The 14222-nt window shown below is 38.7% G+C and overlaps 1 protein-coding gene across 3 annotated transcripts in view; it reads left to right on the top strand.

Moving 5' to 3' along the window:
- Window positions 1-14222, top strand: part of ENOX2 (ecto-NOX disulfide-thiol exchanger 2) — a 283434-nt gene that overhangs the window by 105947 nt on the left and 163265 nt on the right. For all 3 annotated transcript variants that reach the window (XM_082681777.1, XM_082681774.1, XM_082681776.1), the window contains one exon: window positions 10000-10143. Coding sequence is in view for 1 of the 3 variants with exons in the window: in XM_082681774.1 (XP_082537900.1) it covers window positions 10000-10143 (144 nt within the window). In the remaining 2 variants the exon portion in view is untranslated. The remainder of the gene's footprint in view (window positions 1-9999; window positions 10144-14222) is intronic.

The following is a 14222-nucleotide window of genomic DNA, read 5'->3' as shown; positions in this document are numbered from 1 at the left end:
GTATTGAATACTTCAATTAGACTCCAGACTGAAGCAAAATTAAGATCCTACTTATTCTTTTATACAACAACAGCAGTAAGACTTGTTTCAAACACAGATTAGTTCTTTTTTGCAGGCTTTTCCTTTATAGTCATTGTTTTCTTGAGGAGTAGATTCTAGCTTTCTCCTCAGTAGTCAGTTTGATTTCAGCCCAGGTACCTCTCTAAAGGAGTTAATCACTTGTCAACACCCTATACTGATACTCCTGAGGTGGAATTGTTATAAAGGAAGTGTGGATCTATAAAGATGCATTAGCATATTACAGTAATCTCTGTTTTCTCCCGTGTGTTTAATTTCACAGCCAACAACGGATTGTTTATCATACATTCTTGAAAAACTAGTTCAAATGAGGCTCAAACATTAGGAATACAGAAAGCATAACTCCAGAACATTAATGATACAGTATAGCAAAATTAATGGTGTAGGGGAAAGGAGAGAGTGTAATATTTTTGGACGTGTAAATGGAGGTTTACTGTATTTATGTAGTTCTGTATTTAGGGGATGCTAAATCACAATCTCATCATTGGTTAATTAGAAAGTAATTAAAATTGTAGCACAGTGATTGGATAAATAGTTAATGAAGGCTAAATGAATGAATAAAAGAAATCTGGTGAAATTACTGTGTACATTTGGGGAAAAGCAAAGATACACGTTATTCATACAGCGTATCAGTCTTAAAGGATAACCAATATCCTTCTAGTATTAGTTGATAAAATTAATTCTCCAAAGACCAAAAGAGTTTTAGCTCTCATTCTCCCTTAAAAGCATCCTACACGGAAATGCAGATTTATCTGACTGCTACTTCAATTTTCACTCACTTACAGCATGTGAAATTTTGCTGCACTTTGTTTGCAACTTATTTACTGGCGTCTTACGAATCTATTAAAGTAAATTAGCGTGTGTAGTAACCGTTGCGAAAGAGCTGGCTCAGCCTAGGCCCCTGACCAGATCCAACTGACTAGCTAGTTGTCAAAACCAGTGGAGTGGTTTCTACAGGGAGAACTGTGCTTGCTTTTGATAATTACCTCAGCTTTATGAAATCAATCAGTCTGAAGGGAAGACCTCATTACAGATCTGACAAGATAGACTCCAATTTCAATACCAGAACAACTCTCTGCCCTCAGGCTCTGAAATCTGCAATTATTTATTTTATTTAGACAGAGACACCCATAATATGGTACCTCTGGGCACGTTCTCAGGCAAGTATTAAACAGATAACCTAATGGTCAGTATGTTAGCAACCTGCCCCTTTCCTGTCACTCAAGTAGAAAATTGGTCAACAGGAATTGCAGCATGGCCTAGAGCCAGCTCAAAGCGGGCACTGATGAATCACCATCTTTCTAATCCTCCACCCCCAAAGATGTGGAGAGAAGGGTAGTTGCTATAACCGTTCCCAGGGCTAAAGTAGAGGAAAATAAGACTTTCTATGAAGACTGCCAGACTTTATCCTAAGGAAAATGACAGATCACCTGTCTACCATCTGTCACTTTGAACTGTTCTATCAAATCAGCATTTTTTGAACTTTGTTTTCATTGAGGAATGTGATTTCGCTGTGTTTCCCAAGCCTTAAGTTGAACAGGGGAAAAGAGTCCTGAAGCATTCTTGTTGAAGTTAGAAATATGTATTTTGCTTTCCTGCTCACGGAACTCAAATACCTTAACAGATTTAGTTCAGACTTCTCTCAAATAACTCACCTTTACCAGGCCTGGGAGATATCAGCCTCCTAGGAAAAACACAGAGAACATTCTGAGCATAGGAAAATATGGGTTTAGAGAGAAATGGACCTTCTGTACTCCAGCTCAAGTGTCACTGTTAGCAGTGTTCTAATAATACAGCAACCAGCTGAAAGTGAGCACTGATTAAAGCTTTGGGAGGAGGCATTTAAGTTGTAAGGGGAAAATGTGGTTCTTTCATGTTGGAAAGTTCAAGGTGGTGACAAATATCGTCTCCTTTCCTAAAAATAGTACAAGCAGAGAGCAGTCACTGACTACTCCCAGCATTATTTACTAATGTTTTACCTTGATGGCTGTGTATTATCTGAAAAACAGGACTATAAAATGAATGCAAAGCTAACATCTTCTAAGCCATAAATAGGATATAGTGTGGGGGCCTAAGGAACCACACTATTCAAATTTTCTTAATCCATTTTTGGACAAATACATATAAATCCCCAACTGAGTTAGAAGAAGGGAGCTAACACTTATTTAGTGTCTGATATATGATAGACCTTAGACATACATTCTCTCATTTAATTTTCTTCACTTCCCTATAAGGGGTGTCATTATCATCCCCATTCTGCAGTACAGAAACAATCTCAGAGAAATCAAGTGACTTGTTTTATACACCTCGTAAGTGGCACACCTAGTAAGTGGCAGATATGGGTTTGAATCCAGGTCTGACTCTAGAGCAACTTATAAGATTTTCTGTGATGATGGAAATACTTTATACTGTGCTGTCCAATACAGTAGCCACTAGCCATATGTGGCTGCTGAGCACTTGAAATGTGGCTAGTGCAACTGAGGAACTGAACTTTTTATTTTATTTTATTTTAATTCATTTAAACTTAGATTTAAATGGCTTCATCTGTCTAATGGCTGCTGTGTTGGATGGTACATCTCTAGGGATTGCCTTTTCTTGATTGTAGTTTGTAAAGCAGGAATCTGTAACCTGGTGTCCGTAGACGTATTAGGAGAAGATCCATATATGGGATTTCTTTTATAGTGTTTTCTTATAGAAAGGTCTTAGTCAGTAGAAGGACTGCTTCGCTTCTTGGAAAGGGATAGTGAAGTTATGCAGAGTCATAGTCAGGGGTACAGTGTATGATAGTCTACCACCACTCCCCAAAGAGTCTTTGGGGATCCTAGGATAGAGGGGATACCAGGAATGCTGAAGGAACCCCCCAAACCATATTTCCTTCTCCCTTCATAACAGCCCCAGCAGCAAGTTGGTTGACATCTGGGATGGGAAACACAACTATTATACCCAAAGTTGTAGCTGAGTTCAGTTCTATACACATGTCTGGAGTGCTTATAATATTGTACAAGGCACCATGCCAGGCATCTTGGAGGAGAGATTTTTTAAATGACTGGGACATAAAGTCTGTCCTCAGGGAGTTTACAACTTAGTGGTGATGGGCTAAGGCAGGAGGGAAGGGAGAATAAGACAAATACTCAAAGAACTATAACACAAGGCATGCTCTGAAAGGCATAGGAAAAGTACAGATTAAGATCTGAGGAAGGCCAGAATGGTGTTTATTAGTAATAGTGCTTATTAGCTGTGTGACCCTGGGAAATTTAAATTCTATAAATTTACCTTTCTTTGTTGTAAATGGGGCAAATAACTAGAAAATAAAATAGTGGGATAATGAATATAAGGCAGGACACATTCTGAACAGTCAATGAATGGTAGTTCCCCTGGTGGCCCTGCTCCACTGCTGTGTATGTATTGGGTTGGGTGGAGGTGGATAAGGGAAGGCATCATGAAGGAAATAACATCTGAGATAAACCCTAAAGGAAAGATAGTCTTTTGAAGGCTGGAAATCAAGAAGTAAGTGGAGGAATAGCGTGAGCCAAAGCTGTGGAAGTAGGAAAGTACTGGAATGATTCAATGAATGCTAGGTAGTCCCATTTTGCTAGAGTGTCAGCTTTTTTTACCTAAAGTACGATTCCCCACACCAGCAGGGTCAGCATCACCTGGGAACTTGTTAGAAAAGCAGAACACAACCCAGACTTATTGACTCAAAATCTGCATTTTAACAAGATTCCCGGGGAACATGTGTGCACATTGAAGTTCAGGAAGTATTGAAGTAGAGCACAAGCTGGAGCATAGTAGAAGACAAGGCTCAGAATGGTGGGGCCTTATTAGGAAGGACTTGAATGCCTGACCAAGTAGTTTGGGAAGTCATTAAAAGTTGCTGTAGGATCACTGTCAATGAAAATCCACCTGTGACCTGTATCACACCTTGAAAAAGGTGACTTAAGCATCATTTTGGCTCTGAAAATTCTTATGCTCACCACCATTCAAGCAAGCTCCTTAGTAAAAGAAGACTTTGGCCCTTTTCTTTCTGATCACTTCCCCGTTCCCTTCACTCACCCATTAATCTTTTACAGTTACCCTTGCTTCAGCTAAATCAGTTATACAGAATATTGAACCCTCAAAATTGACAAAGTAGGTTTCATTTGTTTGACATCAGCTAAGACCTGGAACTGAGAAATGTTCATTTGTTTTGGCTACTAACCCCTGTGGCTGGAGAGTGATACTGCAGTTCAGCTCTTTTTAGAAATTGTAAATATTCTCTCAGAAGTAGCAGGTGGAATTGCTGGGTAGTGAGAACTAAAAATGTGGAGTCAGGGGTTTTCAGGCCAGGACTGAGGAAGGAGGAGGGGCTCCCAAGGATGGATAAATCCTACAAAAGCACCTGCCAGCACATCAAGGGCTTGGCTATTATTCTAACCCCTTACTTCAAGAGTTTTGAATTAAAAACTAATTTGGAGACCTTCTTTACCATGGAGTCCCATATCTGATTTTAAACTAAAGTCAATTGGAAAATAGGACTCGGGTTACAGAAATTTGTTTTATACACAAATTAGCTATAAAGTTCCTTTTGCCAAAAACTGACATTCTATTTTTTCAACATGAATGTCTGTCTGGAGATTGCTGCCTTGAATTGAATTTACGAGATTTCTCAGGACCTGACCATTTTCTTTTAAAGAGAACTAATCCAGAGTAGAATTGTGTTTCTTTGTGCTAAGGTTGAACCACCTTAAGTCTGTGGGCTGCAGCTGCAAATAAGAAGTGACAGGGACCCACAGGGTCATGTTTTGGTGCTGTAACCTGGGGCAATCATTAAACGTGTTAGATTGCATCATGAAGGTTAGTCCTAATTTGACCTGATAGTAGAAAGCTCTGTAAAGTGAATTGTGGCAGTAACTATTACAGCAGCTGGGCACAAAGACATCATTGATCTTTCACAAGAATCATGAAAATTCTTCAGTGTTTTCCTCAAAGCCCAGGAATCATTTGTGTCTGTATGGCAGACATCATTGCATGTGAACTCCTTGACCTGCAGATTGGAGGATTCATTGGGAACCACACTTCATTCTGAGATGTTTAATCTCCTGGTTCCATTGGTTAATAAATGTCATTCTCCAACGACCCCATCCTCACCCTTCCCCAATATGCATACTTTCTATAGTGGCCTCATGTGGGTTATAAAGTCAGAGAATCTGTATTTTGACATGACATGAAATAACAGCTGGTCAGCTGTCTAAACCAGTCAACCTGGTTTTAGACAAGATTACATTACCACATGGACTTTAATTGTGAACATAAGATACAGAAATAGCAGAATTCTATAGCACTAATGTTTATTATCTGTTTTACTTTAACAATTCGTGCTTCCTTTTAGACAAACTGTGTATCTTGTGAGGTTAGGCGATGAGGGGACAAGATGGGAGGAGAAATGAATGAGCAAGGATCAAAGTTTTATTAAATTTATCCTCAGGAATAAAAGGGCAAATAATATGAGGAAATATATAAGACTTTAGAATATTTCTTTATTCTGTTAATTCTTGATGACTCCCTCATTTGTTTTTCTTGCAGTGATTATCAGTAGAGTCCTTAAAAAGTTAGACATCCCATGTGCTCATTTTAGGGACAATAAGCAAGTTAACAATTGAACAAAATGTATCCTACTTCACAGGCAGTCTTGGGGAGATGAAAGGAACCCTCAAAATAGAGTAAGTGGTAGTTTTAAAAAAGGTAAGGAAAGCAAGCTGAATCCCTAGGAGCATAGCAAGGAATGGTCCCCAGGCTAAGAAGTAACCCCTGGATTTAGGCCTGTCCTGAATTCTATAGATGAGATTTCTGGTTTGCATAGAAGAGTCAACTAAATAGCCTCAGAAGTTTCTTCCTAGGGAATTTCCTGGTGGTCCAGTGGTTAGGACTCCACGCTTTCACTGCTGTGGGCTGCATGGCACAGAAAAAAAAAGTCTCTTCTTAATCTAATATTTTCTTAATATCTTCCTTATCTAATAGTTCCATCATGTCTAGTAGAAAAATGGTAGAAATAGCTTCCATAAGAGATTTAAAGGTAAATTCTGTAGTTTGGGTGAGAATTAAAATATCATAATTGCTAATATTTTATATTCAAGTCATAATTGAAATTTCTGCAATAAGAATTCTTGAAATTAAAGTGGTGGTGGTTTTCCTTTTAGAATTTAGGTAGTTTTAATGGGGCTATTTTACTTAAAATAGCACTCCAAATGTGGACCACATATACATGACACAGAAAAGATCCTATAAGTACCTACTGATTTACTGGTTGATTTAGTGCTGTCTTAAAGGAGGAATGAAACAATACAATAAAAGTAGCTGGGAAGCACTAGTGTCATAGAATTTTGCTATGTCTATAGCTCTTGTTTTCAAGCTACAAATCTTTGGAGACTGTATTGGGTCTTGGATAATATAAAATGTGGATTGGTATTCAATGGATCAGCTTACTGAGTGGGATGTCTCTCTCTCCTTGATATGAGGTCTTTTTCTATAAGAAACAATGCCTGAGATGGTGTGTTGAATTATCAAGATTTTCATATATTTGGATCATTTATGAGGTGGATACACAGAAGGTACTTGAAATCTCGGTTTTATTCAGTGCCAAACAAAAATCTGTACATTAGTACAGGGAGCAAAATACCTAAAGCCCTAAAGTTACCATCTGGGACTAAATAAAAGGGAAGAACAATTATAGCCAAATGTCTATAACTGAATACATTTAATTCATCAGATTTTGTTCCTGGACTCCTTCAACTTTTAGAAAACAGTACAAACAGCAATAAAAAGGTTCAATGATGAAAGTAGGGTATATCCTTGGATAAAGGCAAATTCAGACCAATCTCACATTGTACATCAAAAATTCTAGAAATTAGAAATGGGAATTTGCAGTTAATATTTATTGAGCATCTGCTATATGCCAGATGTGATGCAGAATGTTCTACATATGTGATCTCACTTAATCCTTTTAACAGTCCCATGAGTTAGGTACTGTTATCAGCCTCCTTTTACAGGTCATAGCTCTGAAGCTCTGTAATATCCTCAGTTACCAACTTAATAAGGCAGGAAAATGGACTAATATATTATTCTGTAAAATATCAAATGCAAAAGAAAAAAATTTCTGATTAACCATTATTAATCAGAACCTCCTAATCCCTGAGCATTCCTTTTGATCAAGATTTTACCATCCTGCAGTATAGTACTCAAATGATGGAGATGCATTTGAAATCGAATTATTTTAAGTAATGTTGATATAATCAGCATCAGAACTTTTGTCATTAATTCTTTATTCTAACTACATGAGTTAATAGAATGCATCACCTACTTCCTCCCTATTGAGAATTAATTCATTCAACACTCACTATGTGCCAGGCATGGTGCTAGGCACCAGGGATACAGTTGTGGGAGAGAGAGAGAGAGAGGTCCTCCTTAGAAGAGCTGCTTACAAACTTCAAACTTATAGGGGAAAAGTTTGTTTTAATTCACTTAGAATATATATTTTTCTGCTTATCTTTACAACAGCTCTGTGCAGTGTTATCATCCCCCTTTTACACATTATGAAACTAAGACTAAGGGCGATTACATGAATTGCCAGAAGCTACCCAGATAGTAAAGGACAGATCCAGGATTAGAACCCTGATCTGTCAGGCTTCAAAGCACATATTGTTTCCACTATACTATTCCATCTTCCGTGGAACTTTTTTTGGTCAGTCTGATATTGCCGAAAGAAATACCAAGAAAAGTTTTGGAATAGTACACTAATCACATTTGACTCTGTGACTACTCAGGTGCAAGAAACATCTTCATTTGCAAGTTATATAAAAATCTAGTCTTCTTTGAAAATAGTCTTGGTCATGATCTGAATGTTTTCTAATACATAGTGATCAGTATTTGTTTCTTTAGTTCTAGTCATGGTAGGGGTTTAATAGGACATGGATATGATATGGTGAATGGTTGACTTAAGATACAGAAGCAAGTTTTCATTCTTTCACTTACTCACTCAGATGATGTAAAGGAAAAATGTTTGACTGGTCCCAGAAGACATTTAATGGAGGTGTTCCAAGTGGAATCTGATTGTAGAAGAAATGGTATTTGTTACATGGGCTGAAAACAGCATAGGGATATTTTTTATTAAAAACAAGAATGTAGGGCTTCCCTGGTGGTGCAGTGGTTGAGAGTCCGCCTGCCGATGCAGGGGACACGGGTTCGTGCCCCGGTCCAGGAAGATCCCACATGCCGCGGAGCGGCTAGGCCCGTGAGCCATGGCCGCTGAGCCTGCGTGTCCGGAGCCTGCGCTTCACAACGGGAGAGGCCACAACAGTGAGAGGCCCGCATACCGCAAAAAAAAAAACCAAAAAAAACAACAAAATAAAACAAGAATGTAAAGCCATTTTGTTAGAACCTTAGCATTCATTTTACTGAAACTTGATTGACCTTTAGCTGACTGGATTCCAAATTTTCATTGACATTTTACAAACATTACCTTAAGAATTGTACAGCTGCGGGCCATAGAAAAATTGAGGGTTAAAGAGTGAGCCATAGCAGGCCAACTTGATTCCTCTTTTGATAGGATTAGAGGACCAGTAGTAGATAAAAGGCTTAGGAGAGATCACCTAACTTTGGACGTTAACAAAGCTTTTCATTCCACATTTCATGAAGTTTTTTTTTAAACATCTTTATTGGAGTATAATTGCTTTACAATGGTGTGTTAGTTTCTGCTCTATAACAAAGTGAATCAGCTATACATATACATATATCCCCATATCTCCTCCCTCTTGCGTCTCCCTCCCACCCTCCCTATCCCACCCTTCTAGGTGGTCACAGAGCACCCAGCTGATCTCCCTGTGTTATGTGGCTGCTTCCCACTAGCTATCTGTTTTACATTTGGCAGTATATATTAGTCCATGCCTCTCTCTCACTTCGTCCCAGCTTACCCTTTCCCCTCCCCGTGTCCTCAAGTCCATTCTCTACATCTGCGTCTTTATTCCTGTCCTGCCCCTAGGTTCTTCAGAACTTTTTTTTTTTAAGATTCCATATATATGTGTTAGCATACGGTATTTGTTTTTCTTTCTGACTTACTTCACTCTGTATGACAGTCTCTAGGTCCATCCATCTCACTACAAATAACTCAATTTCGTTTCTTTTTATGGCTGAGTAATATTTCATTGTATATATGTGCCACATCTTCTTTATCCATTCATCTGTCGATGGACACTTAGGTTCCTTCCAAGTCCTGGCTATTGTAAATAGAGCTGCAATGAACATTGTGGTACATGACTCTTTTTGAATTATGGTTTTCTCAGGGTATATGCCCAGGAGTGGGATTGCTGGGTCATATGGTATTCATGAAGTTTTAATTGAAACACTTGAAATTCCAGATGCTCTGCCAGGGGAGTAAGAAACTATCTCTGCTCATCCCTGGCTGAAACCAATAGGACTTGGATAATAGAAAATGCCTTTTGCCATTTTATATGGTGCAGCAGCTACTAGTAAAGTGACCATGCTCTGGGATCATTTGAAGAAGATGGGATTAACCCTACTCAAACTTGGGTTGTAATTCCCCATCACTCCAATTACTAAATAACCCCCTTGCGAGTTCTATTATCTCTTTAAGGGAGGAGGAGGTAGAAGATAATTGATAGCTTGTGGTCAAAAATGTTAATTTCCGAGAAACAGGAGGGATCTTACAAATGACAGAGTCATGGTCTTATAAGAGCCTATATTTTAATTCTGTATTTATCAACAAGATCTGTAAAACAGTGCAGAGGGCAACTGGCTTTAAGGAATTCATCTGTTATTCCTGGGCTCTTAAGATTTAGAGAGTTTTCCTCTAGTGGCTCATATAATAAAATCTGGAGACATCCCAGTCCTTAATGGAGTCTGGATTTTGGCTTTCTTTTTCTTCTTTAGGGTTGAACCAGCTGCCCTTTGACCCTGCCAACAACAACGAGCCCCTGCAGTTTGGCAGTACCAGTGGCCCTCTGGTCACAGAAGGCCTCATTGAGAATGGAGGGGAGTCAAGCAAGAAAAGAAAGAGAACAAATGCTCCTTCAGGTAAGCTAGACGATAATCCATTCTCTTAGGCCAGTGCCACTGAGTCAACATTGTCCCAGAAACTAGTATGTAGTGGGCACTGTGCTATGATTTGTACGAGCTACAGAAATGAGAAAGCGTCCCCTGCCCTCAAGGAACTCATGGTAGAATAGAGGGCAGAAAAAGCACATACTTGAATAACTCTAATAATAAGATAGAGTATCATCAGTGCTGTGGTAAATGTGTAAAAGGGAAAAAAAACTATGGGAGCCCAAACAGGGAAAGAGTTTAATTCAGCTTTAGGCATCATGGAACACTTCACAGCAGAAGTGGCATTTGTAGCTGGCCCTTGAATGGGTAGACTTAAGACAAGAAGAGATGAGTAAAGAACATTTGGTTTAGGTATAAGGAATTACATGAGTGAATGATGTCACTATACATCTTTCTTTGTATATACAAGTGGTGGCTACCCTCACTTGTACTCCTAATGTGGATAACTGCATACATTTGCATGTCCCCACCCCACCCCTGTTTCCCCCAGTACACACTATGCCCACATGTGTTCTATGCCCTCATAGCTCTCTTAGAACAGCTGATGAACAGATTGTCCTAAATCCTGTATAACAGCCAACTGAATTTCTAGCCTCCCCTGCAATTCCCCCATCCTTCGTGCTCCGTTGGCCCATTCTCATGTTAAATTTCTCCAGAGTGAGTGGGGAAACAATGGGAGACCAGATCTTAACTGATCACTTAATATTTTAAAATTTCATCTCTTTGTTACTTGGCTATTCATTTGAAAATAGTATCCGTAGTCTACAGAGACTGATCTGAGATTTTAAGGTGGGCCTAATAGACATGTTCATGGAGTTTTTGGTTTTGTTCTGTTTTTTACTATTACTTTTACATTCAGCTTATAAAATGGAGCATGTTTACATACAACATCATACCTGACTCTTAGATCATAGGTCTTTCTGCTTATGAATCAAGATATTTATTAAATACAAGTTTGGAAAACAAAAATACAGTAAGGCATTAGCTATCTGGAGCCCTCCAGAAAAGTATGATTTTTAGAGAGCTGTATTTTCTGGAGCATTGGAAAGGCATAGTATACAGGCAAGGAATTGGACTGAGTTGTAGTTGTAGTCCCACCTCTCTCTCTGTGGCCTAGGGCGTGTTCCTTAACCTCTCTGACTTTCACTTCAACTGTAAAGTTAGAAATGGTACTAAAACTTCCTAGGATTATTAGTAGAGTTAAATGAAATTATGTAGGTAAAGGGCTTAGCTTGATATCTGCACACACTTCATCACTTAAAAAATCAGTTAATAAATGTTGCTATTTTATTGTTATTATTATTATATGATAATATTATGAACTTCATTGTTTTAAGCATCAATGCACTTCACATTTTTAGGTTAACCATTATGAATACAAATCGTGTGTGTGTGTGTATGTGTGTGTGTAAACTTATCTGTCTTTTTAAGGCATATATTCAACATAATCTAAACTTTGCTTGATCATTTAAAGGGAAAATTTTAGTCATTAGTCATTGTACTGCTCTATAATATTCTATTATAGTTTTCTGGGTTTACTAAGGAATATAGGCCTTTTAACTCTAAATTGTCCTAGACTGTGGTGGCTTTTTAGTTATTACAGCCACATCAGCCACATTTTATCCACGTCCTGTCTCCTTTCTGCAGTGTGCAGTCATTTCTAGTTTCTCTCAGTGTCCCTTCATGTAACAGCCCTTTTTCTCCTTCTTCTTAGTTACAAACTTTAAAAAACAAACAAACAAGATCTCCAAGTTGGTGTGTCAACTTAGTATGTTAAGTAAGAGTTAAATCAGCTGTGAGAGAACCTGCTATGGAGAGATATACAGGATTTTAGGCATCAACTTTAAGACATCTATTTTGGCTGCTCTGAGGCCTTTTTTGATCACTTATTAGTTTTTCCACTGTGTTCATGGTAAGTGATGTGCTGGTTTAGAGTAATACCTCCTGAACATTGGTTAACTCATGAGGGTGGAGAAAGGGGGTATGTGTAAATCTGAATTGTGAACCAACTATAAAGAATTGCAATTTTATTTCTAATGAGCATATTCAGTGAGAGCAAAGTAACTGTTGCAGATATAGGATTTTAGCAGTAGATTATGTTCATCTATAATTAGCAGAATCAATCTGCATTCTAATAATGAATATGCCTAAGTTCTTAAAAAACAGCATGTTCTTAAAGATAGGTGAACTAGGCCCCTGGCAGGCTAAATTAGCTCCCTTGTAATCTTTTCAACACTATTTGCTTAGTGAACCCTTTCTTTGTAAGTAGTACAAAGGTAACTCCAGCCCAGGTTAAATTACCACAAATTCCAAATTAGTGTAGTCCAGATTAATGAGATTTTACTACACAGGGAGTCTCATAATTGTTCAGCTGACAATCTTATGGTATTATAAATGGGCAGATTGTTTTATAAAGGTATTTTTTTCCTATGCAGTTGTAGACAAAAGGAAGAGGGAAGATATTTTGTGAGTAGGAACTTCCTTCTTCCTTTATCACATTCCCTGCCTCTTGGTAAGGAGGAAAGCTAGGGTTAGAAGTCCTTACAGGAGCTACCAGCCATTTCAGTTGTAAGTTGAGATACTCATCCAGCCATTACATCATTCAACCCTGTGACCCCTTTGAATCTAAACCATCTCTCTTCCTCTTCTGTCACTACAAATGATGGAAGGGTCTGTGCCTGCAGCTCCAGTTCCTTTACATTCTATTCTTCTTCCTTTCTCACCCCTCCTTTCTCACCTTTTTCTACAAACTGCCTCTCTCCTTTTATACGAGAATTGATCTCTTAAAAGTCACCAGCGACCTCCATATTGTCACAGTTAGTGGCCTTATGACAGGTCTCAACTACCTTGACCTGTTTGCTTTATTTCATGCTGTTAACAACCTCCCCTTGTTTGAATTCTTTCTACTTCTGCTTTCTTTGGCAATACACTGCAGATTCCTCTTCCTTTTCTGACTCCTTCAAGCATTCTATCTCCTTTTCTTCCTACCTCCACTTTAAGTGAGGGTATTATTATCCACATTTATAGGTGAAAAAATAAAGGATAAATAAACTTACCCAAGGGTGAACATTTAGCAAGTGGTTTAACTAGGCATCCAACTCCAAAGCCTTTCTCTAACTACTCTCCCAGAATTACTATGTCTGTAGATGTTAGGAATCTGGACCCATTATTAAAATGCATATTAAGCATTGCTGGCACACTAGGGAAAGCTGTGTTTGTGTGAGAATAAGGCAAGCAGAGCTTGGATTTGATCATCTCTAGGATCCCTTCAAACTCTGAGATCCCATGGTTCCTTCTTTGCAGCTTTCTTTTCTGCTACTCTCAACAAGTCTTCTATTTCAGCCAAGGTTGTCTGCTACCTCTCTCCAAATAGGCACTGGGCCTGCCTACTTCAGGACCTTGCTCATGCCATTTCCTTTGCCTAGCATGCTTGTCCTCTTCTTTCATGTGTCAAAATCCTATCCAATTGACAGCATCTAGTACAAGTCCTACCTTCTCCAGGAAGCCTTCTGGATCATCCCAGTTAGAATTGTTCACTTGTACCTCTGAAACCCCTTGGTTGTTATATTCATATGAATCACTTGACACTGATTATAGACCACCTTGAACTATTGGCTATCTGTTCATAGTAATATGTCTTAACCTTTCAACTTAGTCATCAGCCCCTCATTGGAAGGGCCCCTTATTCATGTCTTTTGGCAGAGATACGGTGTCTTGCATACAATAGATGTTCAAGAAATATTTGTTGGTTGATCACATATCTGGCTGAAGAATTGCTTTCCCTTTGCCTTAATATTCTCTATTATTCTCTTGTCACTCCCAGGGTGGAGCTGTGCACAAACTGGGCACTCGGTATCTAATGTTGATCAACTGACTGCCTCACTTGTCCCTAAAGGTCAGACTCCAGACATTTGTGAGATTATATCCCTAGAGCAACCACACATCGAATCTGGGTGCTTGTGAAACCTGGCCCTAATGGAATCTCTTCTTCTTAACTAGATGAAATTTCATGAGTGTCCAAGGGAAACTGATAGGTGGAATTGGGTGTC

This window comes from Grampus griseus, assembly GCF_964374135.1.
Source record: "Grampus griseus genome assembly, chromosome: X".
NCBI lineage: Eukaryota > Metazoa > Chordata > Mammalia > Artiodactyla > Delphinidae > Grampus > Grampus griseus.
This window is presented reverse-complemented; position numbering and strand designations above follow the sequence as displayed.